The following is a 14,586-nucleotide window of genomic DNA, read 5'->3' as shown; positions in this document are numbered from 1 at the left end:
CCAACACAATTCAGAGAAGTAATGCTCTCTCATTTAATATTTAAAAATATTATCTTACTTATGCAACTTTCCCAACAAACACATAAAATATGTGTTCTATCAGCACAATTCTACCAATGCTCACATACCTCACGCAGCTGTTCCACAAGCTCTCTCTCTTCTCTCATCTGCTCCATTTTCCTTCGGATTGTAAATTGTGGGTCTATTGATTCCAAATTTCTTTGTGGTCTTAAGAACACTGCGATTTTTAAAAAGACAGATTTTAGTTTAAAGAACAGCTTGATGTATTCGTTTTCAAATGAAGCAAAATCCTGAGGCACTATCACCACCAAAAAACATTAGAAAATTTCTCTTTTCTCAGGAGGACAGCTCTGAACAGCACCATGTACCATCAATGGACTGTTTTTTTTTTTTTTTTTTTTTTTGACTAAATCCATATTGTGACAGGCAACATCTGTCAGATGATTAAGCACCTGCACTGTCCCATGGAGATTTTGATCTATAGAAAACTTCCTAACATGGCAAGGAGCACCACCTCTTATTCTTTCAAGGAGAACCCTCTCCTACAAGATGCTGTAACATTTTGTGACAAGCATCTTCCGAGGCAGGATAATGTTATGCTAAAAACGAAACAAAACAAACAAACAAAAACACACACACACACAAAACCACAACAACCAACAAACCTACCAGACAAGCAAAAATAAGTGTTTGATTTCTAGAAACTTAACATTACAGCCATTCAGTATGTCTGCCTACAATAAAAGCTTTATTGTAAATGTAACATTGCACAAACACTTCACAGTACTCCCCGCCATCAGTCCTAGTTCTGGGGACTGTATGACTCTACCAACAAATTAACATATAATTCCTTAGAATAACTGCATGAGACCCTTGTATATATACACACCCATACACTTTCTTACTTTGTGATCACTGATTGTTTTTGAATGGCTCTGAAGAGCAAGAAGATGTATGTTTGCTTGTTATTTCACAAAATGAAACTGTTACCACTCAGACAAATTAAGGGCCAACCTGATTATTATGGCCAATGACAATGCTTGAGAAAGAGGATTTTGTTATTACTTTCCTGCATTTCTCCTTCTGAATGCAAATGGACACTCCTAAGTACCAACCAGTGGAGTGGAAAGTGCAAAGCCTTAGAAACCGCTGGTTTTAAACAGCTACTGCTCCATCTCAATTTTATTAATTTAAGGCAGCTAAATATTCAGATTTCTCTCCTGCTCATCCAACATTAGAAAGGAGCAGCCCACTAAAAACATCAGCCTGATTAGAGAAATTTGTCACAGACTATGAAGCTGCCTTGTTTTTTGTGGGTTGCCTAAATTTGTTGCAGACAGTAGGTGTCAATCCAGACTCTTATCTCAAATTCGGCAGCTGGCTTCTCTACATCTTTAAGTAGTAGTCACATCTGGGATGACTCAGCTTGCTGATATTGCAGAAGGAAAGAGGATAATCTTTGGGTCAATAGGTAACATAACAGAAGAGAACAGCCTTTTATTTCCTAAAGGGCAAATCAGAAACTTTTACTCCAACTATAGAAGTAAACGATGAATTACTTTCTCTGTAAGGTAGGTGCAGACAGGTGTAATCAGAGTAATTCTGATTCCCATTAAAAATTGTGGCACCCCAATCATTTTTGTTTAGGTCATAATCCAGGTAATAGGCTGAATTTTCAAAATCAGTCCTTAAAATACATAGCAAAATAAGAAATTGAAGTCTTGGTAGAAGGAAATTTCATCTACGTTCTGACAAACTAAAATGTTACTGAAGCTCCCAAATCAGTACAGGGCTAACAGGCAAAACTGCACTCTCTAGTATCCACAACTCCACATAAACAAAACAAAGCTTCTGTAGAAGAAATACTTTGAAATCCCAGACAAATCTACTCACCAGGCATCTCACCTAGTTGTAGGCTGGTTGGTTATGTAAAATAATATTAATAATGGTAATAATCCAAGTTACTTCATTGGTCAAAGGGAGGGAGAAAGACACTACCTAAGGCAGCTCGGCAAGCAGGAAGCAATTATTGCTTACTTACACAGTAAAGATGGAGCTTAACTCCTGACATACCTTTAGGTTACTCACCCAAGGCACAATAAACAATACAATACAATAAATTATGGCCAGGGTTACCAGACTTGATTCCTTTCACTACTTGACTCACACAGACGTAGTTTTAATGGTCAAAGAGTAATACCATATTTAAATGATATTTACATGCCACTGTAGCTTTAGCAGCAACAGCAACATTTCAAAGAATTCTCTTTGAAAGCATTATTTCATAATTATGTTCAATTTTGCAAGTATCATGGAATATTATCATGGCCTTCATTCAGCTTGGCCCTAGCTGTCTTTGTTTGGGACTGTGCTAAACCAGAATGAATGTCCCAAATATGGTTCCTTCAGATTTCAGGCTATAGCTGTTAATGAAAAGTAGATGTCAACATTAGTTATTCAATTCTATTCCTGAGACAGACATTCCACTGAGAAGAAGCAGGAAGGCTAATCTCAAGGCAGTGGGAAATTGCAATTAAAAGTTGCAAAAATCAGAAGTTAAACAAAAATAAAGTAAGGTTAACTAATTTATATAAACACATACAAATCTCAAAAGTACTAGTTATAAAAGTTCCAGCTACATACTGAATTTTAAAGAAAAGTGTTCTAAACCAGGAAATTTTGGCAGTCTGAAATATTGCTTGCTTCTCTGCATTACACACGTTTTCCAGCAAGGGGAGCCCCTATCTCACACACGCACACCTGAAGGTTTTTTTTTTCTCTCTGTCAGACATTAGTAGAGTTTCTGCTTTCTGAACCCATGGTCAACCAATGTTACTAAATTACGCTTGTTGCAATAAACGTATGTACTTTACAAGACTCAACAAGCTCAGTGATTAATAACTAATAAGCACATAGTATGTTGGTCACAGCACTTAGCCTGCTGGAGTTCAAGAAGCATTTGGACAATGCTCTCAGGTGTAGGGTATGATTTTTTGGGTGGTCCTTTGGGGACACAGGAGTTGGACTCGATCCTCGTGGGACCCTTCCAACTCAGGTTATCCTATGATTCAATGTATTCTACATATTAGCATAACAGACAAATTTCCTTGTGAAAACTTTCAGTGAGACAATATTTCTATTATGAAAACTTATTTAAAATGTTGCAAAAATAGAAATGAAATAGTAAGTCTTTTATAATTGTTTCCTATATACACAGAAAAAACCTTTTTGTTAATGTGGGGATGTTTTAGTTTAACTCCAAGATACTATTTCTGGCCCCTGTATATGGGTTTCCCCGTGTACTTCCACAAGCAAGCCATGAGGTTTGAAGACTGCTACTGTGGAATGACAAATGGGGGAAAAGGCTATCCTGCAAAAATGCAAAGTGAACTGTACGCAGTCTTCTGCCTACTTACCTTTATTTTATTTTTTTATATTTAATAATTACTATAATTTAATTATATGAAATTAAATATATTAAATCATATTTAATAAAATATTTTATTAAATAAAAAGCTTTTAATGAACTCTACAAGCATTCTGTTTTTCTTTCTACAACTTCAAAGACTAGTATCACAAAAATCTGTGACCTGTAAGAAGTGTGGTGACTGGAAAGCACATTTCTAAGCTGCAATTAAGTGTGCAAAGATCATATAAAGTTTAGCAGATTAGTGGTTAAAGTATTTGATTTCTGACCACAGAATTCTGTACATGACATCAAAATTGAAGAGAGCTGTTATAGTAAAAACACAAAGAATCTCAGTAGTTTAAAGCATGAAGTTAGCACAAGGCAAATACTGTTGATTTTCTGAAAAACAAAGTTGGAGAAAAAAATCTAGCTGTTACATACTAAAAAGAAAGGCAACTCAGGATGCTATTTCTGAATTAAAAGCATTTCATTAAGAGGGAAGAATACAGTTTAAAAGATGTAATATGCCTGAATAGACTGTATTACAAACAATTAGTAGATCAAATGATCAAATTGGGGGGGAGGAAGACTTCTTGTTGCTAAAAATCATTCACTAAACCAAATCAGTAACCTTATTTGTCTTCAGTAACGCACATCTTGTGATTGCATCCCAGCAAAGAAAAGGTGGTCATTCAGATGCTCTGAGTGATACATACGGCATGGTAACAGTTTCTGTTCATTTCATGTATTGATGATTATTATCTTTAAAAAAAAGTGGAATGCTCCAAATCCTTAGATCTTAGCATGTGATGTATGGACAAAGAAATAGAATTCTCTGTATCAGAGAGCATCAGAAAGCTTTGCCAGAAAATCAGGATCTTCAAGATGCAGACCATCAGTTTGCAACACTTCAAAAGTGATGAAAGCAGAGGGGCACAGTACTAAAGAAACAGGACACAACATTATATAAAGGGAAAGATGATATTAGATTCTGGCTATATATCTCAAATTAGGTTCAAATCTGAATGACCACCGCTGTACTCTTCAAAAGTCTCAAACTTCTGCAAAGCGGAATTTCAGTCAACACAAGTTAACTATAGGTAGTATTAGTTTTCAAGAAAGTTGGATGCAACAGCGTTAAACTGCTTTAAAAAAATCAAGTTACTATCATGTACCCTTAACTGGTAAATTCAAAGACATCCAATGTACATCTTCTAATGGCCATGGTATACAGTCAGTTGGACTCTTAGGGTTCTCTGTCCAAGGTTACCAAAATTATTTTAGTCACCAAACATTCATGAACCACTTATTTAGTTACAATCTTTATTGACATGTGTACTGCATGTGAGTCAAAGAACAAATGTTAAATTCCTGAACGTGGTTTCATCATGTACAATGATGAATGAAATCATGGAAAGCATTCTCTTGCAGCAAGTAAAATCTGAAGATGTTGGCGAGAAATCTGAAAGACTATCAAGACACTATAACCAGCTTCTCAAAACTGACAAAAAGAACTTGGATTTTACCACGTTCTAGAAATAAGATGCTCTCAATTTTTATATGTTATTACTTGGAACATTCATTATATAGGAAGTGCTACACTTCTCTTCCTGTTTAACAGGAAAGGGTCTGCAGAAGCAGTATTTTCCTAACAATTATGTTTTACTGAGCTGACTTTATAACATTCTCACTATCAAAAGTATACAATATTAAGTCCAATAAAATCAGCTATGTGAGTCCCATTTTCCTCAACTGCAAACAGCTTACTGCTGTCAGAAAATATATGCCTTTCCAAAACAAACAAAAAAGAATAAACAAGTAATATACTAATTACTTTTTGTCTGGAATTTACCAGTATTGGAGGAAGACTAAACTACATAATGACTTGTTTATTTTTATTTTGACCTAAAACACAAAAACCCTGCATTGTTAGAAGTAGCTTCTCGTTAGCTGTTACAGTTGTCATCAGCGAAATGTCAAGATAACTTTATACCATCATGACAACAAGATTCGTTTTTCCAACCTACTTGTATTTCATACCACATTACTTTACAGACGAGGTTCCTTAAGAAAACAGTGACAATAGCAAGTATTGTCAAGTAGTGAACTGAAATAAGAACATAAGCATTTTAAACTGTTGGCATTTATCAATCAAGATTTGTAGGCTTTGTTTCAGTCTAATGCTGCTTTTGACAGTTTCCTTGCCTTCCAATAAGAAAACACTCTTCTAATTTAAGGCCACTGGAAGAACAACCACCCTACCTTAAAAAGATACATCTACCTATCAAACATTTTTAAACAGTTTATCATTTAGGTTCTGTTTCATCAATCTGATGCAATCTCACGTTGAAATATTAATGCAGTATAAGACCTTGTTAGCCCAAACAAGACCAACTTTGCACGGGACTCATTGTACAGTAACTTGGAGAAAAAAAAAACAAAAGAAGAAGCAAAATCAACTTCTACTAATGTATCTGGCCTTCAGTATGAACAGAGGAGTTTGATGGCTTACTAACAGTTTGTTGGACAGAAAGCACTATTTTTGCTTATCTGATTCTTCCAGTTTTGCTTCATCATGGATTCCTCTTTAATTAAGTCAGTTACGCACCTGCATCAATAACTGGAGCTGGGTATTTTTAAGAGTCAGTATTTAAAAAAATTGTGAATAAAAATGCAGAAAAGACAGCAGCCAAATTAATTGTTGTTTAAGTGCAACTTTGTATAAACCCCTGAAAGTAAAAGAAGTAAATAAACCTACGCTGGAAATAGCTCTGGGAGTGGGTATCATGAGAAAAGGTGTTTTGCCAGACTTGAAAAACAGTGGCACTCTACTCATTTTCTTTTGATACTCCATATTGTACAGAAAATTAACATGCATCCTCTGAGGCATTTGGTCTTATAAACATTCCCTTACGAGTACTTTCTTTCATCCTTAGCCACATGGGACATTTTCCATATACTGCAGTTTTCGAAAACATAAAATTAAGTAAATTATGCGTGGAACACCTACCATTGTCACTGTCTCCTTCAGATGGTATACTGTAGCTAAAGTTGTCCCATGTTTGTGCCTGTGTAAGTGTGTTGAAGGAGATAGGAGGAAGACTGAGGGATGGGTCTGCTGGAGGGGAGTGACAGCCAGTCCAACCACAGTGGTGTAAGGACCGGGGTGGGGGGAAAAGGGTGGGCAGCAGCATTTCATATATGGCATTAGGGTTGTATGGCAATGATGAAGATGCAATTCAAAGGTGATCAATACAAAATGCATTATTTTTTTTTTGAAGAAAAGAATGACAGATGGTGCAGAATAAAAAGAGCGAAAAATTATATGTTAGTACTTGCAAACTATACATTGCATGTGCAGTTAAAGCTGTTAAGCTCAACAGGATCATCGTAACCATAGCACTTCACACAAATTGTTTACAACCAAGTTTTAAGAAAAAGTACCCATAGATTTTATGTTATAGCCTGACGAAAACCTTGACTTTGTGAATCAGAAGGTAAATACATCTGCTGTAAAGTTTCAGCAATTACAGTAAAACGTTTGGAGAGGAATTGAGTTATTTTTTGCAACTGTCATAAGAACACTGCACCCCCCAAAGACAATGCATACATCCGTATGAAAATATTATTACACTAACTTCCCAGTTAATGTTGATAGGTCACAAATATATCATCCCCTGAATTCTTATTCTGTTGAAATATGTCCTGTAAGCACATGTACTACACATTTCCCTTTTTGTTTAATCACTTAATAGCTTATCTGCACTACTTACATTCCTTGCTGACTCTAAGTCCAAATTTACAATGGGCCCACCCCCATCCTAGTTCTGGTCCTCAGCAACCTTGGCAGACTTTCTAAGGACAGGGAACAGAGATGTAACACTGCCAAAGGATGATCCTGAGTCTTTGCCGCAAGCCTTGACAAACCTGCTCTGTAGCATTATAACAAGCACAAATTCAGTAATGATCCAGCTGGGCTGCCCTAGAGAACACAAGATCTGACATGTCCACAGACGCTGTAAATCTGGAGACCCTGATCACCAGATGACTGTAAAAGCATGCCATGGTCATGGCCACCCTGGTGTGTTTGCTGATAAAAATGAGTTGATACTCACTATGGAGCTAACTTGCACAGCAATATAGCCTCTATTTTCCATTCATTCTGCCTTCTCTCCTTTGACTAGTCATGACAGCACCCTCTTACTTGTTCCTCAAATCCTTCATTGGACATTTTTATTCCTTCCCCTTCACATTTACTCTACACTTGTGTCTCTCCAAATCTCCATTCTACAGCATTTCCGAAATGGAAACTGACATCCTTAAAATATCTCCTGTTTATTTTTAGCATGCCATCCATCCTTTCAAAGCTTTCCACTGGTTTCTTCCTTTTCATTGCAGAATTTAAATCTCTCCTTCCTTACTCTTAACAATAATGTCACTCAATGTTTTTCCTGTACCTGATCACAGTTCTTTACCACTTCGTCTACTGAAATAACGAGCTCTTCCCTTGCTTCTTGGTTTTCCATGTTTTATCTACTACATCACATACACAAGCAACATTACAATCGCCAGTTAAGTTTGAGGAGAATGAACTATTTCTGCTCTGAATACTACTTACTTTCAGTAAGTAAAGAAAATTCCCATTTTATACCATTCCAAACTAATAATAAGGAACTTAATCATATAGACTCTCTCATTTCCCCACAATTCTGGAATCTATACTAAAAAAAATACGATAATTCAGACAACATTGTGTAAAACTTCACCTTAAACTTTCCTTCACATTCAATGGTTCAAGAGCTCTCTCTCTTTAGATATGCCTTTTTTCAAAGCCTGTTTACTGCTTCTCGCAACTGGGACAATGGGTCAGCCAAAACTGAGTCAGCATAACCTAAACTCTGAGAAGAATTCAACGTGGGGTAACAGAACACTGATTTATGGAAAATAATAAGCAGTCTTTAATTACACTGGCAATTCGGATTCACATGATTTTCCAAAGTACACAGATAATCCAGTTAGTCTTCTTGTGGAGAAAACAAGGAGGACAAATAAATATTCAGAGATTAGAAAAACAGTAACTAACCCTTGAAAGAGGGAAAAATGCTCTCAAGTTCTAATAATCACTATGTGTTCCAACAACACTGAAGGACAGCGAGGCATGTCCACATACACCAACATCGTGCTGCAAATCCTGTACAGATTATGAAAATGAAGAATTTGGATTCACATGTAAGATTATGCTACATAAACAGTTGCAAGGGAACAACTTTTCACATCCCATTACAAAACCACACTGTCGTTTTAAGTTTTGTCAGTGCTTCTTTTATCCTCTAAAAGGTACAATTACTATTTTTTATCTGGGTTCTGCTACTTTGTTCAGCAGAAACTATGAAATATAATGCAGTCAAAATGGCACAGAAGAACAGCAAAAATATTTTTGAATACTGCAAGATGTGCTAGTAGATGTTCATATCTCATTTTAAAGATTAAGGCAAGAACTTTGCAATGATCTGCTTCTAAAACGTTGAATGATACCAGCTGTAATTACTTCACGAATCAAGTGTAAGAGATTTACATATATCATCTATTTTGAGTGATTCCCCTTCCGAGTGCTAAAGCACATCCCAAGAGCAAAACTGTGGTTCTAAGTAAACTTATAATTATTGGTTCCTTACAACAGTAAAGTTAAGGTTTTCAAATTGAATATGAATTTGAGAAGCCATACTCTATAAAATATTTAAAAAGAGGAAATAATTGGAAAAAAATTCTTTTTACCTTCTGTGTAAACAACTGATCCTTTAAAAGAATCTGTCAAGAAGTCAAACACATTCGTTACCTTTCAAAACATTTTCTTTGGATACCCAGACAGCCATCAGATATGAATTTTCCAGTGTTTTACCTTCATTTTAAAATGAAAGAATAAAAGGGCCTTCAGTCCTGAACACATACCAGTATATACTAATATAGTACATACTAACACAGACGTTTAAGCTACTGTGGTTTATCCTTTGGAAGCACTTCTATTTGTGTGTGCACTTCAAAAAACTAGAATCATTAACCAGAAGCCTGGTATGGTTTACTTTCACCTTTCCAAAAGACAAGTCATTATGAAACAGTGAGGGTATAAGAAAATCAAACAGAAAACAACATCCATTTAAAATAGATGAAAATAAATGTTGTGAAAATAAACTCTCCAATTTCAGAAAGGTATGCTTGCATTGACCATTTGCCATTTTTCCCCACAGAACATGATGTACACAGAATATTTTAAAATCTATCTTGCCTTCAGGTTTAAAAGATTTATAGGAGCAAGTAATTCAAGTAAAAGCCCTAATTAAATAAATAGCTAACAATCACTTCCAATGAGTTCTAAAGTTTTCCCTAAGGCCACGAAGAACTTAAATGAAAAAGCTAATGAAATTAATTACAGACTGAGCTGAAAAACTTTCCTGGATCACTGAACTGCTGGAGCTCTAGAACAGCTCAGCTTTAGGGCAGTAAAGCAGTATATAATTAACGAGCACAAATTCAGACAGTGATAAAGTGGTTGAAACTCACACAAAACTGAAAGACAGCGAAGGAAAAAGAGAATCATGGCAAGCTAGCCAACTTTAAGAGGACAAATGTTCAGGATTCACAGATATGCCAGCATTTTGAGCTACGTACTACTTTTATCTAATTTTTTCCTCAAGTGTTAACAAAAATTTAAATACTTCTTTTACAGCAATTCTATAGCAGGAGGGTGGGAGGAAACAATATGCAGTCTCCCTCCTCTACAGCAACGCTTTGTCCCATTGTGACACAGAGCTAATTTACTGCTGTTTTATCTGATGTTGGAAAGTTTTACTATTGCCAAATTCACCTGTTTTACCACAATATAAATCTACGGTAACATGAGAGAAACTGCATACAACGAGGTGAAAAATTGTGCAGTAATGGCTCTCGTTTGGTGATTCTGTAGTGCATAATATGGCAAGGAAAATTAAATTTAGATGACCAGGTTTTCTGTAACTCACAGCTGTGACCAAACAGCTTCATAGCATTGGCATACTCAAAGCGATTCAAATATACCAATTTGTATTGGTACAGAGCATAAAACCAACAGACTATAACCAACTGGCTTTAGTGTTTAATGAAGTTACATATGGCTTTGAAAGACATGGGGGAAGAACTGGACGAGCTGTGATAATCTGGGTCTTCCATCACTACACTTGTAGTAATGCTGGAAGAGACTGCAACCCCTGTAGTCCAGTCCTTCTAGAAATTGTCTAAAAAGATTCACTAGGCTATTTCAGAAAGCATTTTTTTTTCCTTTATGTATCACAGTCATCAAGTATAGGACACCTTGGTACACTGATATGCCAAGATTAGGAAGCGTGTGTTAAACTAACACTTGAATACGAAGCCACAGCCTTGCACTCTCTCCTACAACACCGCTTCCATCTCCTGGAAGCAGATTTAACTCAGCAGAACACAGGCTACCTCCTATGAAACCAGCAGCACGGCATGGGACCATTCATCTTTGCATGTCTTTCTCCCAGTAGTGTTATCTTAACATTGCCACTGGACTGAATGAAATTACTCTTTTTTTTCCAAGTCCTGAAAGGACACATTTGCTCATCATTTAACCCACAATTTACATGTTAAGAGAAAACATTTCTAAAGCACCAGGAACATAAAAGAATAAAGGCAGAGTTTAGCAGTCCAACCAACTACGAAATTCAAGTAAACAGATCTGTCACATTTGTATGTCATGAAATGGGAAATTTAAAATGTCTTCTTCACAAAACAAGATTGGTGAAATAACACCACTTTTTAAAACTTTTTAAACAAGTCTACGGGTACAATTTCTTAAAATACATTCAAATATGAAACTGCTGCCATTATTGCCAAGATATTTTGTTATGGAAGCTACAAGCTTGCTGTGGTTTACCAGCATTTGAATAAAAGCATTTGTGGTGAATGTGAGAAACCAGAATTACAGTTTTCAGATGCTGAAGCATATTAAAAAAGGTTATTCTTTAGAGGTGATGTGAGATGACTTAACAATATTGAAAACCACTACTGACTACCTCAGTGCAGAGAAGATAAAAATAAGTTTACCTGTAGCTTATCCTGCTTTTAAAGGAAGTGGTTACACCCAAGCCCTCAAATGCACTAACAGTTCAGTTTGTTCCCCCACCTTTTCTTTTTTTTAAATAAACTGCTGCATATTAAAAGATTGATGGTTATGCAGATTTAGTAAATTGCAAATTCATGAAACTCAGCTGCTGACTGAAGTAAACATCTAATCTTCCTGTAAAACTTAATCTTACACAAGTATAACTACTGAGAGACTCACTGCAATTAGCAATTTTTAGAGCAATAACTTTTCTGGACAAGAAATATATATGTTTTCTGAACATAAAATGTATCAAATATATAGCTGTTATAATTTTAATCTCGAGTCAAACCTATGAACTTAAAATGTTCTGCTCTTCAAACTATTGTACAGAATGTTTCATCATTGCCTTCTGAAGGTTAAAAAAAGTATAGACATCCATTAATAACACAGATGTTAAAAAAATAATACACAAATTAGCTGATTTTCTTTCCTACATTACCTGATCGCGGCTTCAGGCCAAAAGGGATTGTGTTGTTTGCAGTGGGAGACATTGTTGGACTTTTGTCCTTGTTCTGTGTAATTCAAGAACACAAATCCAAATAATGAGTAAATCCAGAATATCACAGCACAACTGACGGAATAAAATGTAAATTACAAATACTGCATGCTACAACTACTTCACCACAATCTGATTCTAATATAACCTTGAACATGCAACAATCTCCCGTATTTAGTCAATCCTATTCCTTTGCTGGAACAGCAGCTGAAGTTTCTGACCAAAGACTGTGGGATACTGCCCCTAGCTACAACCAAGTGTGATTATTTCTCAGTTTTCTCCCACAAAATCACTTGGTCCCATCAAAAATACTTTTTTGTGACATAGTACATTTAGAAGAACAAAACAGAGACTGGTTTATCCTTAGATATGTTTCTTTCACTGAATTTATTACCATTCTGTGTAACTATTTTCCCTTGAACACTGTATTCTGCCTAAAATGCAGAAAGGAGGAAGTTAACCATACACCTCAGAGCAGGATCACCTTTCACCCTGAACTAGGCTAACAGTCGCGGCACGAAGAATAGAGTTGGAGCATAAAGAAGAGAATGGTGAGGTATAATCATGATACCACCAATAGTAACATAGGAAGAGTCCTATGACCAAACTCCGGAACGTGAATCCTATTTACGAAATGATTCCTTTGAGAGAAACTATAGGAGTCCCATCACCAAGGCTGGGTGCTCATGAATTTGTGAGCTGCTCGTACGTAGTGTAACATACAGGAAGAAATCCTGTTCCTGCACAGAAAATAGGAATAAAAATAACCTCCATAAAGAGTTCCCTACAGTTTCCCTTTTTGACCTTCTGCTGAAATTTGCACTGTGGTGGCAAAAGGATCAATGAAATTAGCTTGATTAGTTTTTCAAGAAGAAGGACGCTCGACTGTGCAAGAAGAAATTCCATTGCAATCAGTGGAAATTCTTGTGAAACAAAGAAGACTTTAAAAGAAAAGAAGAATGATCTGAGATTAAATGTTTTGTACTAAGCCATGTAACTCAAACAAACTTACCAGAAAATGTTATTTATATTCTAGTAAATCCATATAAGGACAAGAATAAATGAAACAGGCTAAATAACCTCCACAGCAACTACTCATAAGCTTGTATTTTCTGTGAAATTCAATTACATGTTTTATTTAGTATATGAATCATTCATGCAGAAAGGTTTTTTTTTTTAAAAGATCTAAATGATCATCTATATACAAAAGGCAAACAAATGGCACTAACATCTTACCTCATTGTGAGAGGCTTGGCCACTTGTATTCCAAACAATTAGATCATTCTGCATGTTTAGAAAGAAAGAAAGAAAGAAAAGACCGTTTCAGAAATTGTATTAGTCATACACCACCACGGGTTATTTTATTTATGACAGTCAGATACTCATTCAATACTTTCCACTTTTACAACTTTTTTTTTTTTTAGCATTGTATTGGTTTTTCACTGAAAGAATTTTAATGAATATGTACTTTTACTACTAGATGAACACTGAAAATACCGTTTCAAAATTTTCTTGTGGAAATTATTTGCAAAAATTTGTCTTTACCTAACTGATTCATAAACAAATTTATAAGATTAGAATCTCTGTTGGTTCAAATGCAATATCTAATTTTGTTTAACAAATTTGTAATTAAATTATCCCTGAGCTTAATACGTTAGTAGAGATTTTAAATATACATTTGAAGAGGGAAGCATTCTTCAAGCAATTAATTCATTTCATAATTGCAATGTAACATACCTTTTGTTACCACTTTTGCTACAGTTAAACTGGAAACATGGAAATCATGTAAATAACTATGAAATAAAATAATTAATCCTGTATTAGTCATAACTTGGTCAGCAGAAACAATGCTGGCATAGGTAAAAAAAATAAATCAATTCAAAACCCCTTCATTAAGGTAAACTTTTTTTAATCAAGACAAAAATGGAAACCAAAATAAAAGACAACTTGAAACACTTGATCCCAACACTCAGAATTTTCAAGAAGTTAGCAAGATGGGAAGGAAGATTACACGCCTATTTTGCCACATGACCTTCCCTGGCCACCTCTTAAAAAGAGAAATCCCCGGCTACCGACTTTTTTCATAATCTTACCTCAACCACTGTATTAGCTAGAATAAACAGAAATAAATCTTACCAACCTGGTCCCAGCCAGTTTTATCTTAAATATACTGCTGGGAACAAAAATTTAGCAGTTTATTAAACTACTACAAGAACTGGGGTATTTAGGGTGAAGGGGAGGAGGAACCAGATGGTTTACTTTATTGAAGATATAACTTTGATGAGACTTATTTTTGGCAGGTGAAATCCAACTGCTATAATACTTATTGGAAGACATTAGTTTCATTGTATCAGCCTTTCTCCTGAGACATAAGCCTTACTTAACATCCCATGTATAGTCAAACCTTGAGATTCAATCTAGGGAAAACAACAAAAACAAGCAAAACCCAAAGGGCCTAAACTGAAGGGTCTCACATTCCATACACCAATGAATGGA

General features: G+C 35.5%; 1 protein-coding gene across 7 annotated transcripts in view; it reads right to left on the bottom strand.

The window, feature by feature from the left end:
- Positions 1 to 14,586, bottom strand: part of LRCH1 (leucine rich repeats and calponin homology domain containing 1) — a 123,686-nt gene that overhangs the window by 22,801 nt on the left and 86,299 nt on the right. For all 7 annotated transcript variants that reach the window (XR_013952050.1, XR_013952051.1, XR_013952052.1 and 4 more), the window contains 3 exons: positions 13,327 to 13,374; positions 12,034 to 12,106; positions 129 to 238 (listed from right to left, as the gene is read on the bottom strand). Coding sequence is in view for 3 of the 7 variants with exons in the window: in XM_080594547.1 (XP_080450673.1) it covers positions 129 to 238; positions 12,034 to 12,106; positions 13,327 to 13,374 (231 nt within the window). In the remaining 4 variants the exon portion in view is untranslated. The remainder of the gene's footprint in view (positions 1 to 128; positions 239 to 12,033; positions 12,107 to 13,326; positions 13,375 to 14,586) is intronic.

The sequence above is a fragment of the Anser brachyrhynchus genome, assembly GCF_964034855.1.
Source record: "Anser brachyrhynchus genome assembly, chromosome: 1".
In the NCBI taxonomy this organism is placed as follows: domain Eukaryota; kingdom Metazoa; phylum Chordata; class Aves; order Anseriformes; family Anatidae; genus Anser; species Anser brachyrhynchus.
This window is presented reverse-complemented; position numbering and strand designations above follow the sequence as displayed.